General features: G+C 34.7%; 2 protein-coding genes across 2 annotated transcripts; one reads left to right on the top strand and one right to left on the bottom strand.

Annotated features, from left to right (window-relative positions):
* Positions 1-2,192: 2,192 nt before the first annotated feature.
* Positions 2,193-3,148, bottom strand: LOC116092155 (olfactory receptor 1019-like). Its single transcript, XM_031373505.1, has one exon. The coding sequence runs from the start codon at positions 3,125-3,127 to the stop codon at positions 2,195-2,197; it is 933 nt and encodes a 310-aa protein (XP_031229365.1). The 5' UTR covers positions 3,128-3,148; the 3' UTR covers positions 2,193-2,194.
* A 10,743-nt stretch (positions 3,149-13,891) lies between these two features.
* Positions 13,892-14,951, top strand: LOC116092153 (olfactory receptor 5D18-like). The gene has a single exon (XM_031373502.1). The coding sequence runs from the start codon at positions 13,892-13,894 to the stop codon at positions 14,846-14,848; it is 957 nt and encodes a 318-aa protein (XP_031229362.1). The 3' UTR covers positions 14,849-14,951.
* Positions 14,952-15,165: the final 214 nt, after the last annotated feature.

The following is a 15,165-nucleotide window of genomic DNA, read 5'->3' as shown; positions in this document are numbered from 1 at the left end:
TTTTTGGAGGGGAAACTGGGAAAGGAGAAATTTACATGTAAATAAAGAAAATATCTAATAAAAATAAATAAATAAAATAAAATAAGTGAATTACATAAGGAAGAAGAAATTGTTCCTTTAGGCAGATATGGGTTCAAATCTGTATCTTATTTATGTAACAGCTTGTGGCTATATTCAATTCACATAGATATCAACTCTTAGAGAGTTAATATTAACATTATAGGCTACCATATATAACATTATTCAAGAAAGTGTCTACTACTATATCAAAAATCCACATATGAAAAATGAAGTCCTTAGTGTTTAAAAAAAAAGATGGTAATGTTCACATCATCATGGCATTAAGCACAGACTTGTCCCCAAACACTATTCTCTTAAAATCCATCCATCTAACCTATAAATGCTAGCTTCAGGCTCCAAATGCAAATCTGTACAGAATTTAACTATGAAGTCAGGTTTCCTTTTGCTATATTGAGTCCTGGGTAAAGCTGTGTATAAGATTTCATGTTGTGATCTATGCATCCCATGTAATATCCCTTCTGAGGCTTTAACTACAATGTTATCTAAATACCATACTCTACATCCCAAAGCACACTTGAGTAACAAAGACTAAATCACTATAATTTATATTAGCCTACATAGTCCTTACCTAAGAGGCAGGTTAGAATGCCACATTGACTGACAAAGAATCATGATCTATCAATTAGTTCAAAGAATATTTACTCTTGGCTCTTCAAGCTGAAATACTTACTGAATTCATTATCAGGGTGCCAACTTCTCTTCACTTTTTAAAGACCATGTTTCCTAAGTCATAATTCCAAGTTATATTATTGATCTATTTGGGAAAATTATTCCTTAGAAAATATTACCCTCTTAATAAATTGAAAACTGATATAGAATCAAAACTTGCCAAAGATTTTTAGTATCATAATTTTTCCATTTAATTTATCCTCTGTATTTAACAGGTCATATTTGGCTTATATTTTCTGCTATTCCTGCAAAACACTTAGTATTTGTCCCTAAAAACAGCCAAATTTGCCATCATCTACCACTCTTTGTTTCCAGTTCCTCTCCATACCCTAATTAGCACAAAACCCCTAATAATTTTATAACCATAATTAGAGATCAAGTGATTTAAAGAACCCCTGATCATTAAAAACATATATTTTAGTAAAAACTGAAGTTATGCAGCATATACAAATATTCATACAATCTGTACATTATTATTTATAGAAGAAATATGTTGGGTAATATCTTACTAAGTATACCTGTATCGATAGACCTATTCATAGGGATGTAGTCAAAACACTACAAGAGGAAAGTTTACAGTTTTGTATATCAAAGCTGTACAAACTAAACTAAAAACAAATGGTAAAATGATATTTATTTAAAAAAAAATACCCAGTTGGTATACTAAGGCAGACATTATGATCAATATCATGGGATCAGTTTGTGAAAAGGAGTGAATAACTATGGAAGTAGGAGACAACAATAACCAGCAAGATATTAAGGGTAGACAAGATAAGTAATCAAAAAAGGAGTAAACAAAAATTCCTGCATCTATCATCCCATTGAAATTTAAAACACAAATTGTCTATTGTAATTAAATGTGTATTTAGAAACAAGTTAATATTTGAAGGATTAAAAGTTTGTTCTTTCTGAACAAATAAGTTTCAATAAGTTTATATTGCTTGTAATTCAAAAGGAAAGGAGAAAATATATGAAACATTTTTTTATACTAAGATAATTATCATGATACAACAAGCCCCCTGCTCCATTGCATGGTCACAGACTTTGAGTGAAATATAAGACACAAGATGAATACATTGTGGATGGTGGTGGATCTGGGAAGACCTGGCAGAATGAGTAAATCTTATACAACCACATTATAATATATTCTCATAGGAATAATAGAAGATTTATCTGCTAGTGAGGATTATGGAGAAAAGTTAGCTGAAAGACAATTTAATTAAATTAAAAGATGATCTTACATGAAATATGTACTAAATAGAGCAAAAAAAAGTTTTAGAAATAACAGGGAAGATAACCACTTTCAATATTAGACACTGTACTTTCTTAATGTACCTCATTATACATTCAGTTAAGGAAATAAAATATTGAACTGGTTTTTCCAAATTTTACAAGAAAAAAACTAAAGTAATTTGCTGTTGTGGTGAAGCCCATCTTTAAATAGCTAAGAAAACAATTTCTTGCTAATAAATTTCCTAAAGGCAAATTTGACATCTTTGTTTCTGAGACTATATATCAAGGGGTTAAGCATGGGTATAACCAATGTATAGAACACAGAGGTCATTTTGTCAATATCCATAGAATGTCCTGTACTAGGACGCAAATAAATGAAAATCAGGGTGCCATGATAAATGGTGATCACTGTCAAGTGAGAAGCACAAGTAGAGAACCCTTTCTTTCTTCCCTCTGCAGAACCTATTTTAAGAATGGCCACTATAATATACATATAGGAGAGGAGAACAGTAAGAAGAGAGAGAGCTTCCACCAAACTTGCAAAGACCACTAATATAATGTCGTGTATGTAGGTATCAGAGCACGACAGAGAGAAGAGTGGGGAGACATCACAAAAGAAATGGTTAATTTCTTTGGAGCAGAATGACAACTGGAAAGTATTAGTAGTATGGATTATTGAACTCATAGTTCCACCCAAGAATGCTCCAAATGCGAGCTGAGTGCAAACTCTCTTGGACATAATCACAGTATAGAGCAGGGGGTTACAGATTGCAATGTACCTGTCATAAGCCATGGCAGCCAAAAGGAAAGATTCAGTGTCAACCAGAGAGCAGAAAAAATAAAACTGGGTAGCACAGCCATTGTACGAAATTACCTTCTTGTCAGAAATCAGATCCACAAGTAATTTGGGGGCAATGACAGAAGAGTAGCATGCATCTATGAAGGACAGAATACAGAGGAAAAAGTACATGGGAATGTGCAAATTAGAACTGACTATGATCAATAAGATCATGCCAATATTCCCCATCAGAGTAACAGAGTAGATGGAGAAAAACACAGCAAATAGAAAACTCTGGAGCTCGGGATGATCACTGAATCCCAGGAGACAGAATTCAGTCTTCACAGTGCTGTTCTCCAGACTCATTATTTGTAGAAATTTTGGTTTCTGTAGCACAGGTGGAATAAAAATGAAATAAACACATAGATCAATTTAAAATTCAACATAAAAGTGATTGAAAATCTACATCATTCTTATTGAGTAAGAATAACAGCATATTAAATTAATACATTTTCAATATTGATGCTAATTTGGAATTTGTAATATCTTCTTAAAATTTGTATGCTTCATATTCACCATCACATTGTTGTGCTCTCTGAATATGGATGACAGTTTACTTTTAATTTCATTGGCTCTTTATAAACATTGTCTAAGGATTAGTGTGTAGTTTTACAGCTTTGTCCATGTTTGTCAGTTAACTGTATTTTGTCTCATCAATTGCTATAATAGATAAATATATCTCAATTCCAGAAAAAAATTCATCAGTAAAGGAGCAGAAGGACTGTTTTTCACTTTAAGATGTGGTTTCCAGGAGAGGAACAAGGGATGCCATCAGAATTATTCAACTATCATTAATAACATAAAATAAAAATAAAACAAAGTGAAGACTAGGAATGATTATTCCATATCAGTTCTATTCTTCAGAAGCTAAGGAATAGCCAGAAAGACAAATGTCTACCATATCTGTGGCTCAGATAAAATCTGAGAATGATTGAAGAGGACCAATAAGTCATTATCTAATTATTCAGAATTCCAAACACTTAATGTCATACTTCTTTCGCTAATTTTCTGTGAATGTTATGATCTCTCCTGCAGGTAATGATCTCATTAAATTAAAATAAATAGAATTCGATGTGTCTTACAAATTAAATTTACAGCAATTACTATCTAAATCTGTCCTTCTTTGCTCCCTCATGTGTTTATTGGTGGTGTTGTTTTGAGGCTGGGTCTCATTATATAAACTAGGTTGGCCTGGAGCTCACTAAAAGGATCAGGCTGACCTCATTTCTAATTCACAGAGATTTTCCTGTTTCAGCCTCCCAAGTCTTAGGTTAAAGGTGTGTTCCATCATGCCTGGCTCTTTAATTTATTTAGTTAATAGTTAATACCTTATAAAAGATTCATATTTAGATGTTGCCTCAGGGTCTAATAAGATGAATTGATGTCTTAAAAATAACGCACTTTAAGTGTGCCGAGACTTATTGCTAGATTTTTTTATTGTGCTCACCAAGAGGATGAAAAATATGCTTGGCTTTAGTCATGTTCAAAGTCAATCACCAGGTTTCTACATAGTGATTGTGAGAACTGAACCACTGCAGTCCCATCTAGTGTCAACATCTGAGGATTGTTATAAGAATACTTACCAGACAACTACCATCTCTTATTCACCTGCGTCTTCACTGTTGTGAGCAACAGTTTATTTTTGAACAGAAAACATGTAACACTTAAATTAAAAATATAAATCCATTATAGCATTTCTCATGGTCCATTTTTCACACACCTTCTGAGTTCTTCAAGGAAAGTACACTTCCTTAAAAAGGCTGGGTTCTTAGGAAAAGCAGAACATTTTTATGGTTTGCTTTTCCACTTTAATCTCACATGAGCTTCTAGTTACCCAAGCACTAGTATCCAAATTCCCACGAGAAAATAAGTGAACAATTAAACAGTTTCACGAAGGAATTAATTAAGCATAAAATAGAATGATGCAACAAATGTTTTCTTGGAAATGCCTCAAGGATAATGAATTTGACTTTTCAAATTGTGGACTAAATAAAACTTAATATTTGTTAGAACCCTGATTTAAGTAACCAAAACAATTTTTCAAATGGCACTGAGGATGTTATATGCAAAAAGAGTAGCATAATGAGTTGAAATAGCATAGTTATTGAAATTAGGATATATCAACAAATATAATAATTGCAATAAATAAAATGCGTATAGTTACATTATTTATAATTATACTTTTAAAATAAAACTGTTGAAGGAAAACTAACTATGAATGGAATATATTCATATCTATACTGAACTGAAATTCTAACTACCTAAGGCCACACTATTTTCTAACGTCTTCATTCAGTAAATATCCATCTTTTGTGAATGTTTTGTTTCAGTTCCTTTTCTGGTTAAAAAAGAAAAAAACAGAAGAATAATTTTATCTGAAAAGTAAGAAATGTATCAAGTATGGAACAGTGAGAGATAGAAAAGAAGTATAAGGTCATTAGAAAGTGTAGTGACAGGCTGGAGAGTTGGCTCAGCAGTTAAGAGCACTGACTGCTATTCCAGAGGTCCTGAATTCAATTCCAAGCAACCACATGGTAGATCACAACCATGTGCAATTTGATCTGATATCCTCTTCTGATTATCTGAAGATTGCAATGGAGTATTCATATACATGAAATAAATAAGCAATTATTTTAAAAAATGAAAAGAAAGTATAGTGATAGAGAAAGTAAGTATCATGGTGTGTATATCATAGTACTTTTGTTTACCAATTTGTCTTTCTAATCACATATAGTAAATATCAATTAAACAGAAGGACTATTTTACAAAAGCATATAGATACTCAAGTACAATTCTATGTGTCTAAAAATGGATGAAACCTTCTTCTTGGGCTTCGTATGATCTGAGAGTTGTATCTTGGGTATTCTGAGTTTTTTTGCCTAATATCTACTTACCAGTGAGTACATACCTTGGGTGCTCTTTTGTAGCTGGGTTACCTCATTCAGGATGATATTTTCTAGTTCCATACATTTGCCTGCAAATTTCTTGAAGTCACTGCTTTTACTAGCTGAGTAGTGTTCCATTGTGTAAATATACCACATTTTCTCTATCTATTCCTCTGCTGAGGGACATTTGGGTTGTTTCCAACTTCTGGGTATTATAAATAAGACTGCTATGATCATAGTGGAGTATGTGTCCTTGTTATATGCTGGAGTACCTTTTGGGTATATGCCCAGTAGTGGTATTGATAGCTGGGTCCTCAGGCAAGACTATTTCCAATTTTCTCATGAATTGCTATACACATGTGGATGCTTGGATCCATCCATTGAATTGAGCAAGGACCCCAATGGAGGAGTTAAGAGAAGAACTGGAGGAGATGAAGGGGTTTGCAACCCCATAGGAAGAACAACAATATCAACTAACTAGACCTCTCAGAGCTCCTGGAAACTAAACCACCAACCAAAGAGCACATGGAGGGACTCATGGCTCCAGCTGCATACATAGCAGTGGATTACCTTATCTGTCATCAGTGGGAAGGGAGCCCCTTGGTCCTATGTAGGCTTAGGGGGATAGGGGAATGCTAGTGGGTTGAGTTGGGAGGGTCTGGGTGGGTGAAGGAACATCCTCATAGAAGCAGAGAGGAAGAGTGAGGGGATAGGTGGTTTAACTGTGAAGGGGGAATAACATTAGATACATTAAAAGAAATAACCAATAAAAGACAAAAGAAAATAACAGACTTGGAAAAATAACAAAAACATAACAAAGTAAAATATAATAAATCAAGAACCCTCATACCAAAACTAAGCAAGCAAAGTCAGCAGTAGAAATCTCAAGAAAGGGATCAAGCATCTAAGACACATTCAGGAGTCCAGTAAAAGAGCTGAGCTATAAGCTATAGTACATATCTTGGTGTACTGGCTGGTTTTGTGTCAATTTGAAGCAAGCTGGTGTTATCACAGAGAAAGGAGCTTTAGTTGAGGAAATGCCTCCATGAGATCCAACTATAAAACATTTTCTCAATTAATGATCAAGGGGAGGGCCCCTTGTGTGTGGTACCATCCCTGGGCTGGTATTCTTGGGCTCTATAAGAAAGCAATCTGAGCAAGCCAGGAGAAGCAAGCCAGCAAGGAACATCCTTCCATGGCCCCTGCATCAGCTCCTGATTCCTGACCTGCTTGAGTTCCAGTCCTGACTTCCTTTGGTGATAAACAGCAATGTGGAAGTAAGCTGAATAAACCCTTTCCTCCCCAACATGCTTCTTGGTCATGATGTTTGTGCAGGAATAGAAATCCTGACTAAGACACCTGGCAACCTAATGAAGACCCATGTAGGTTCTGTGCATTTTGCTTCATTCTCTGTGAGTTTGTGTGCACTTTGATCACTTCTTTAATAGAGTCTTGTTCTTCTGCTGTCCTCCATACCCTCTGTTTCCCCTATCACTTCTGCCTCCTCTTACAAGAGATTCCCTAGCACTGAGTAAAGGGATTAAATGGAGACATCTTTTTAAGTTTTGTTTGTTCCATGATCTCTCTCTTTGTAATGTCTTAATGAAGGTCAGTAAAATAAACTATTAACCTAATGTATTTGTTTTCTTGGAGGTTTAGTGCCTGTTTGCTAACCTACGCCTAGTACTGAAAATTTCTAGCCTCTATACAACCTAGTGTAGTCCTAGAATGTTTTCATCCTGTGAGAATTACTACTGAATAAGCTTACAATTTTTAGTTCTTTCTGAACTCTGGATTGATGGTTCAACTCATCTTTTCTGGCTCAAACTCATCTTCAAGCTGACTGATTCAATCTGTCTTCTCATTGAATTGTTCTGCTTAGCCTCACACTAATGTTGGCAGTGGATCTAATAACCCTGATCCTTCTCATTCTCTATCTCCTTGTCTTCACCTGTGTCTAGCTAGTTCTCTCTAAAAGCTGTCTCTATTAAACTATCCTTGTAAAAAACTGCCTCTGAATTTTGTGAACTGAACTGCCACAAACTCCACTGCAGTTCACTGCCTCTCATCAACTGAAGTGAATGACTAGGACTCAGTGATATACATGACTCTGTCTCCTGAGTGTTGAGATTAAAGTCATGTACCACCACTCCTGTTCTTAAACATTTTTTTTACTTGAAACTTGTTCTGGCAAAGAACTTTAAACTCAGAATTCCGCTTATGTATGCCTCTTAAATTAAATGTGTGTGTGTGTGTGTGTGTGTGTGTGTGTGTGTGTGTGTGTGTGTGTGTTCCAGCTGGATTACACAGACATAGAAGGGATTTGGATGTGATCCTTTGCCAGAACAACCATGTTGCTGGATTAAATTTCATCTACATGGATCTCTTTATGTGATGCATCTGTTGTAGAAGGATGCCTCTCTTTAATGGCTAAATAAGGCACCAATCTATATTGTATAGAATATCTTTAGGAGATATTTTAATCCCTACTTTCCTCTGCTCTTGCTTTCCCTACTGCCCCTCAGATGCCGTTTAATTATGGAGGTCTCTGCTAACATTTCTTTCCTCAAAGCCATCTACTCTCCCACTCCCTGCTTGATCCTCCTCTTCTCATGTCCCACTCCTACACTCTATTCCAGCTATAAAATCTATTCTATTTCATACTCTCAGGGATGTCCACGTATCCACATTCATCCCTTCCTCAAAGCCAATCTATCCTCTCTTTGTCTCTGGATCAAGCTTGTTTATCACTTATGAAATGGCTAATATGTGCATATAAATGGATATATTCATATTTATCTTTCTGGATCTGGATTACCTAACTCAGAATGATTTTTTTCTAGTTACTGCCACTTACATACAAATTTCTTGATGCCATTTTTTTAAACAGTTGATTATAAATGTATCACCTTTTCTTTTTCCATTCTTCTGCTTATGAATACCTAGGCTGTTTCTAGTTTCAAGCTCTCACAAATAGATTAGCAAAGAACCTGCTTGATCCCAAGTCCTTGTAGTCTGTAGTGTATGCTAGAGATGATATATCTCTATCGTTAGTTAGATTGAGTTTTATCTTCCTGAGCAACCAGAACACTGACTTTCATAATGGATATATAAGTTTGCACTACCACCAACAATGGAGAAGTTTTCTCCTTGCTTCACATACCATCATGAGCTAACATTTGTGCTATTTATTTTAGCCAAGTAAGATAGAATCTCAAAGTAGTTTTGATTTTCATTTCTCTGATCTCTACAAGTGTTGAACGTTCAAGTATTTCTTAGCCATATAAGACTGTTCTTTTTGAGAATACTCTGTTTAGATCTGTACCCCATTTGAAATTGAGTTCTTTGATTTTTGCTACCTAGTACTTGAGTTCTTTTTATATTAGTCCTTTATGAAAAATGGAGTTGGTAAAAACCCTTTTCCCATTCTGTTGGCTACAGCTCTCTGTTTTAGAGAGGGTCCATTGCTATATAGAAGCATCTCAGTTTCATAAAGTCTCATTTATTAATTGGTAATGTTATTGTCTGGGATATAGGTGTTCTGTTCAGAAAGTTGTCTCCTGTATCAAAGGTAGCCTCCAGTTTTTATTCTATCAGGTGCAGATCTGGTTTTAGGTTGAAACCTTTAATCCAATTAGACTTGAATTTGGTGAAAGGTTATAAGCATGCTTTTGGAGTCTTCTACAGGTAGATATAAAATTTAAAGAGAATCATTTGTTATAGATGTGGTCTTTTAACCATAATGTATTTCTTGCTTCATTATAAGAAATCACATGTTTGGATTTATGTCTGGGATTTCAATTAGATTCTACTGATTGATGTGTTTGTTACTATGTCAATATTATGCAGCTTTTATTACTATAGCTATATGTTGGGGTCCAAGAGTCACCAACAAAACACACAAACACTGAAATGTTTTTTTAAACACAAACCATATGACTGATAGACTAGAGCTGTTGCTCAATATTTGGTGGCTGAGGGTATGGCACAGAACATCTTTCTCTGTCATCTTGTAATGGCTAAGTCTGCAAAAACCACAATGAGCTCAGAAGCAGGTGCAGAAAATGCTACTGGGGGTTGGCACTGACTCAAGCCATTTTAGACATAACAATTCATATTGACCTATAGTTTGATGAGTCCCATATAAAATATTATGGAATTTTTTAAGCTTAACAACCCTCATACATAACATAACAGAACATGTGATCAGCCTGATCCTGCTCTGAATCAATTTGTGTGTGTGTGTCTGTGTGTGTGCTTGTGCAAATGACTGGCAGGAATATTACAGCAACAATATGAAATAGATGGCAAGCATGGAACAAAATGATTTCAGATATGCTTGGTGCGGTTGGGGGCCAGAACTCAATACTTTACAGTTAATTTGAAATTAAGGATGATGATTTTAGCACACAGACATCTTCATTGCCTGCCCCAGGGACCTAGAGACAGCAGGGTACGTCATCTCCAGCTGCCAAGCTCTAGCACTTTTTCTCCAACAAAGTCACATACTGTCTTTATACACATACACTATATCCCCTTATCAAAAACCAGTGCCTCCTCTCTGCACTGTCTTTTGTTCTCCACCTTCACTCAGAGCCAGCCTCTGAATACCCCATCGCCAGTAAATCTCTCATATGAGATCTGATGCGTGGTCACTTTGTGGCACTCATTACTTAGATCACAACAGGAGATAGCCCCAGCAGCTTTTTGTTTGTAATTGTTTTAGACATACTGTTTTTTGTTTGTTAGATTAGTTGTTTGTTTGTTTGTTTGTTGTTTTCCAAGTAAAGTTAAGAATTGACCTTTCAATACCTGTGAAGAATTGTGTTGAGTTTTTGTGGAACTGAATTAATTTTGTAAATTGCTTTTTGGCAAGTAAAATAAAAAAAAAAAACTGAACTAGCTGAATAACTTACTCATGAGCAATCCAGGATTCAATGAACAAAAGATAGTTTGAAGCACCTGAAAAGCAAGGATGTTAAGCATTGAGTTTGCAAAGCTATGATAATCCTAAGATGGGAGTTTGTTACAATAAGACCAATATCAGTGGCAAAATACACGTGGAGATACAGAGATGACTCTGTGATTAAGAGCACTCCGAGAACTCACACAGTGGCTTACACGTGGAGATACAGAGATGACTCTGTTATTAAGAGCACTCCTAGAACTCACACAGTGGCTTACACGTGGAGATACAGAGATGACTCTGTGATTAAGAGCACTCCTAGAACTCACACAGTGGCTTACACGTGGAGATACAGAGATGACTCTGTGATTAAGAGCACTCCGAGAACTCACACAGTGGCTAACAAATGTCTGCTAGTGCTAACCAGATTATATGACCCCCTTTTCTGGTACTTTTGGTCCAATAGACATGTAATGAATAGATAAAACGGAGGCAAAACACATATAAATATAAAACAAATATAGATAATCAATAATAAAGAGAAAATTCATCCAGTACAGGTAAAAAGAGAGAAATTACAAAAATCACAGTAAAAATAGTGATATAATTTTTTTAAAACAAAAGATTAAAGTTTTAGAATCTTAATTTTTCTCAAAAAGTTAAACATAATTGAGACTACAAATGTCACAATCTCTGATTTACAAAAATTACATCAAATTAGGTGATTAATTTCCACTCCTATTTCAAGATCTCAAGAGGATGGGGCTAGATTGTCCCAAAGGTTTGTGCATCACCAAGACAATAACTATTCATGCTATAAGGTAAGTGACTCTTGTAGACAAAAGACATCCTACACTTTTTACAATAACGTTTAAGACTCAAAAGAACAATTTGTTCCCCCCCCTCTCTCTCTCTCTGTATGTGTGTGTGTGTGTATGTGTCTGTCTGTCTGTCTGTCTATCTGTCTGTCTTTTGTTTCAATCAGCAAGACATTTTTGAAGAGAATAACCCAATCCTGTTGCTGCCCAGGTTTGTTATAGTTTTTGTGAATAATAACAAAGAAGATTTCTGTCTTTCTGCTGAATTTTTGTGAGTGGCTCAACCAGGCTTCTTAGCATTCCAGTAAAGAGGACTAGATAGGATATGAGGATAAAACAGAATGGGAAACCTGAAAAAATGTGTGTCTAGCTTCTGTAAGTGGGTGGAATCACAGAGAAAATAAAGCATTTAATTATTTTTGAGAAATCGTGAAAGAGGAAAAGCATATTTTAGGAAAAGTGAGTGAGGGTAATAAAACCCTTGTGGTTTGAAAGTGGAGAGGAACACTAAACATAGAATAGTACAACAGACAAGGTGATGAGATGAAGAGAGGAGGGTCCAAAAATAAAGTGTGGTGGAAAATTCCATAAAAAAAGCTGTTTTCTTATGTTAATTAAACCAAAAAATAGAGGTGGAACAGTCTATGCTCAAGAAAAATACCAAAAGTATTTATTTCTGTTAGAATTATGATGCATGTATCAATTTCCTTTGGAATTATGAGCTCTGGGAGCAAAGAGACAGGTAGCCTACATGAGAAAAGACTATTAGAAATATTGATATCATTTGATAACAATATAATAACTGTACTATGCTGCTGAAGCCACTGTGTTCTCTGCCATGCAGGATTACATGAGTTCAAATGCTCTGTAAAATGAATCACACTGTGAATAAATGCATATGACAACTAGAATCTTTACCTTAATAATAGATTGTCTTAACTCAAATTCATGCAAATAATAGCAAAAATGACAAATGTGTGACTTACTTTTGTATATATGGTGACATCTTTGTCAATGGATTTTCTAAATTATATCATGGTCTATGTAATCATAGGGATATTACCAGAAAGCAAAGAGGTACATATTGTGGATAAGGTTGAATCTGAGGTTTGACCTCCCAGCAAATAATATAATGATGAAATTTTGTGTTATTTGTGTTACTTACTAACCTATTTTCCAAACATTCCATGTATAATTAAATATTAGTTTGTTGTTTGTTTTTTCACTTTTCTCATTCTCATATAATTGAAAGACAGGATTAATTAAAATAAACTATTTTGAAGGGAGAATAGAAAGACAGGAAAACATTTGAAAAGGCAAGTAAATAGACGGACTGATTTAGAAATGTGAAATTTGGTTTTCCAGTCTGGGATTGAACCCATGGACATGGCTACACTTCATCCTGTAATAGTGTGCTTTTAAGCTGTTCTGACTTTTACCCAGTAAACATGAAGCATATTTCAAGGTCTTTAAGTCTGATTGGAATGTCAGTTATTTTCTTAGAAGAGATTATCCCCTTGTCTTCCATTTTCTTCTGCTTGTTCTTAGCAATGGTGTAAATCTATAAGCATATCCATTTCCCATTATAAATGCTCTGTTTTTTCCCCAAGAGTAGTTTCTAACACTGAACAAGATGATCATTAACTAGGAAGTATGTCATTATTTGGGCCTAGAATATGGATTATTCTGACTTATGGAAGTGTATATGTGGTTAAGTATATGAGGATCAGAGATGAAGATATAAATATGTAGGTTGTCTCTATATCTATGCTAGTGAGAAAGTCAAATTTTTCTACCTTGAATCTTAGCAGTTACTATAAAGAGGTAAAATACTACTATAGAGAAACAAAATCTCTGCTCTATTTTTATTATTCCATGTGGAATTATTAATAATTAGAACTGTTTGAAGTAAAGAGATTATTAACAGAAAAAATGATTAGCATGCATCTAAATTTAAAATGTACTAAGTAACAAAAATAAAGTGATACAAGATATAACCAAAGAAGCACAACATAAAAAAATGTTAAGATTGTGTAAAGATATGATAGAAATGTAGCTCATAAATTTCCTGTTTGTAATACTGAATACCAATTTAAGATAATCAGTAATTATAACATAAGTCCTGTCATTTTGGAACTTATAGAACTATATTAAAATTTCAATTAATTTAAAATAAGTATATTTTCATCTTACAATTATATAATCAAAACTAAAAAAGTCAAGGATTTGCATTTTAATCCAATGTATTTTAAGAAGAAATTACAATTATGGTAATTTTATTAGTTTGTGCCATGATCCTTCCTAAAAACTGCCTGTAGTCTGTCTAAGGAATCAAGTACATAAATGATGTACACTTTATTTATCCTACAGGTTTCATAGGCAAAAATGTGTCTCCTAATTAACCTATTTCTATTATTTTTCTCATTTTCAGGGCTAATCTTTATATTCTTACAAGCACATAATGTTGCTGTCTGGAAGAAACAATAGTGGGATCATATTCACCCTCTTGGGTTTCTCAGAATACCCTGAACTGAAAGTCCCTCTCTTCTTGCTGTTTCTCATTGTCTACAGCATCACTGTTGTAGGGAATATTGGCATGATCCTCGTGATCAGAATTAATCCCAAACTGCACACTCCTATGTACTTCTTCCTCAGCCACCTCTCCTTTGTGGATTTCTGCTATTCTTCCATCATTGCCCCCAAGATGCTGGGGAACCTTGTGGCAAAAGACAGATCCATTTCATTTATAGAATGCATAGTACAATATTTTTCATTTTGTGTTTTTGTAGTAACTGAAGCCTTTTTATTAGCTGTTATGGCCTATGACCGATTTGTGGCTATCTGCAACCCTCTGCTCTATACAGTAATCATGTCCCAGAAAGTCTGTGTCACACTGGTGGTGGGATCCTATGTATGGGGGCTCACATGTTCCTTGACACTGACAGGATCTACTGTACAGTTATCTTTTCATAGTGGCAATAGAATTGATCACTTCTTCTGTGAATTGTCTTCACTGCTAGCCCTTTCTTCCTCTGATACTCACATCAGTCAATTACTGCTGTATGTTTTTGCCACACTTAATGCTGTCAGCACATTATTGCTTATTCTGTTGTCTTACCTGTTCATTGCTGTCACTGTCCTTAAGATGCGTTCAGACAGTGGGTGTCGTAAGGCTTTCTCCACCTGTGCATCCCACCTGGCAGCCATCACTATCTTCCATGGTACCATTTTATTCCTCTTTTGTGTTCCCAACTCTAAGAATTCTAGGCTTACAGTCAAAGTGGGCTCTGTGTTTTACACAGTGGTGATCCCCATGCTAAACCCACTAATCTATAGTCTGAGAAATAAGGATGTCCAAGACACAATTAGAAAAATAATGACCATTATCTCCTGTGTTAAGAATGATAGACATGATTAAAATTGTCAAAAATTTGGAATGAAGTAATTTCTCAGTGGATATTACATTATTTTCAGGTCTTTTGTAAACACATAAACTGTCTTCATGTATAATCTTAAATAAACTTTTACAGTTAGTAGAGTTAATATTATACATGGATAAATTTTGGGTTTAGTTTAAAAAATAGAACAGGATTTTCTAGCTTCTAGAAGGAGCAATGATTTTTTCTTTTTATTTTAACATTTCATTCCAAATTGGGTTATATAGTTTGAAATACAATATTCAGATTACTTATTCTTATAATTGTCATCTGAAAATACTTGTATAATCAAAAGCAT

The sequence above is a fragment of the Mastomys coucha genome, unplaced genomic scaffold, assembly GCF_008632895.1.
Source record: "Mastomys coucha isolate ucsf_1 unplaced genomic scaffold, UCSF_Mcou_1 pScaffold15, whole genome shotgun sequence".
Taxonomy (NCBI): Eukaryota; Metazoa; Chordata; class Mammalia; order Rodentia; family Muridae; genus Mastomys; species Mastomys coucha.
This window is presented reverse-complemented; position numbering and strand designations above follow the sequence as displayed.

Excerpts from the sequence above, each read along its gene's own strand:
- LOC116092155 (XM_031373505.1), bottom strand. The coding sequence starts at position 3,127 with ATGAGTCTGGAGAACAGCACTGTGAAGACTGAATTCTGTCTCCTGGGA.
- LOC116092153 (XM_031373502.1), top strand. The coding sequence starts at position 13,892 with ATGTTGCTGTCTGGAAGAAACAATAGTGGGATCATATTCACCCTCTTG.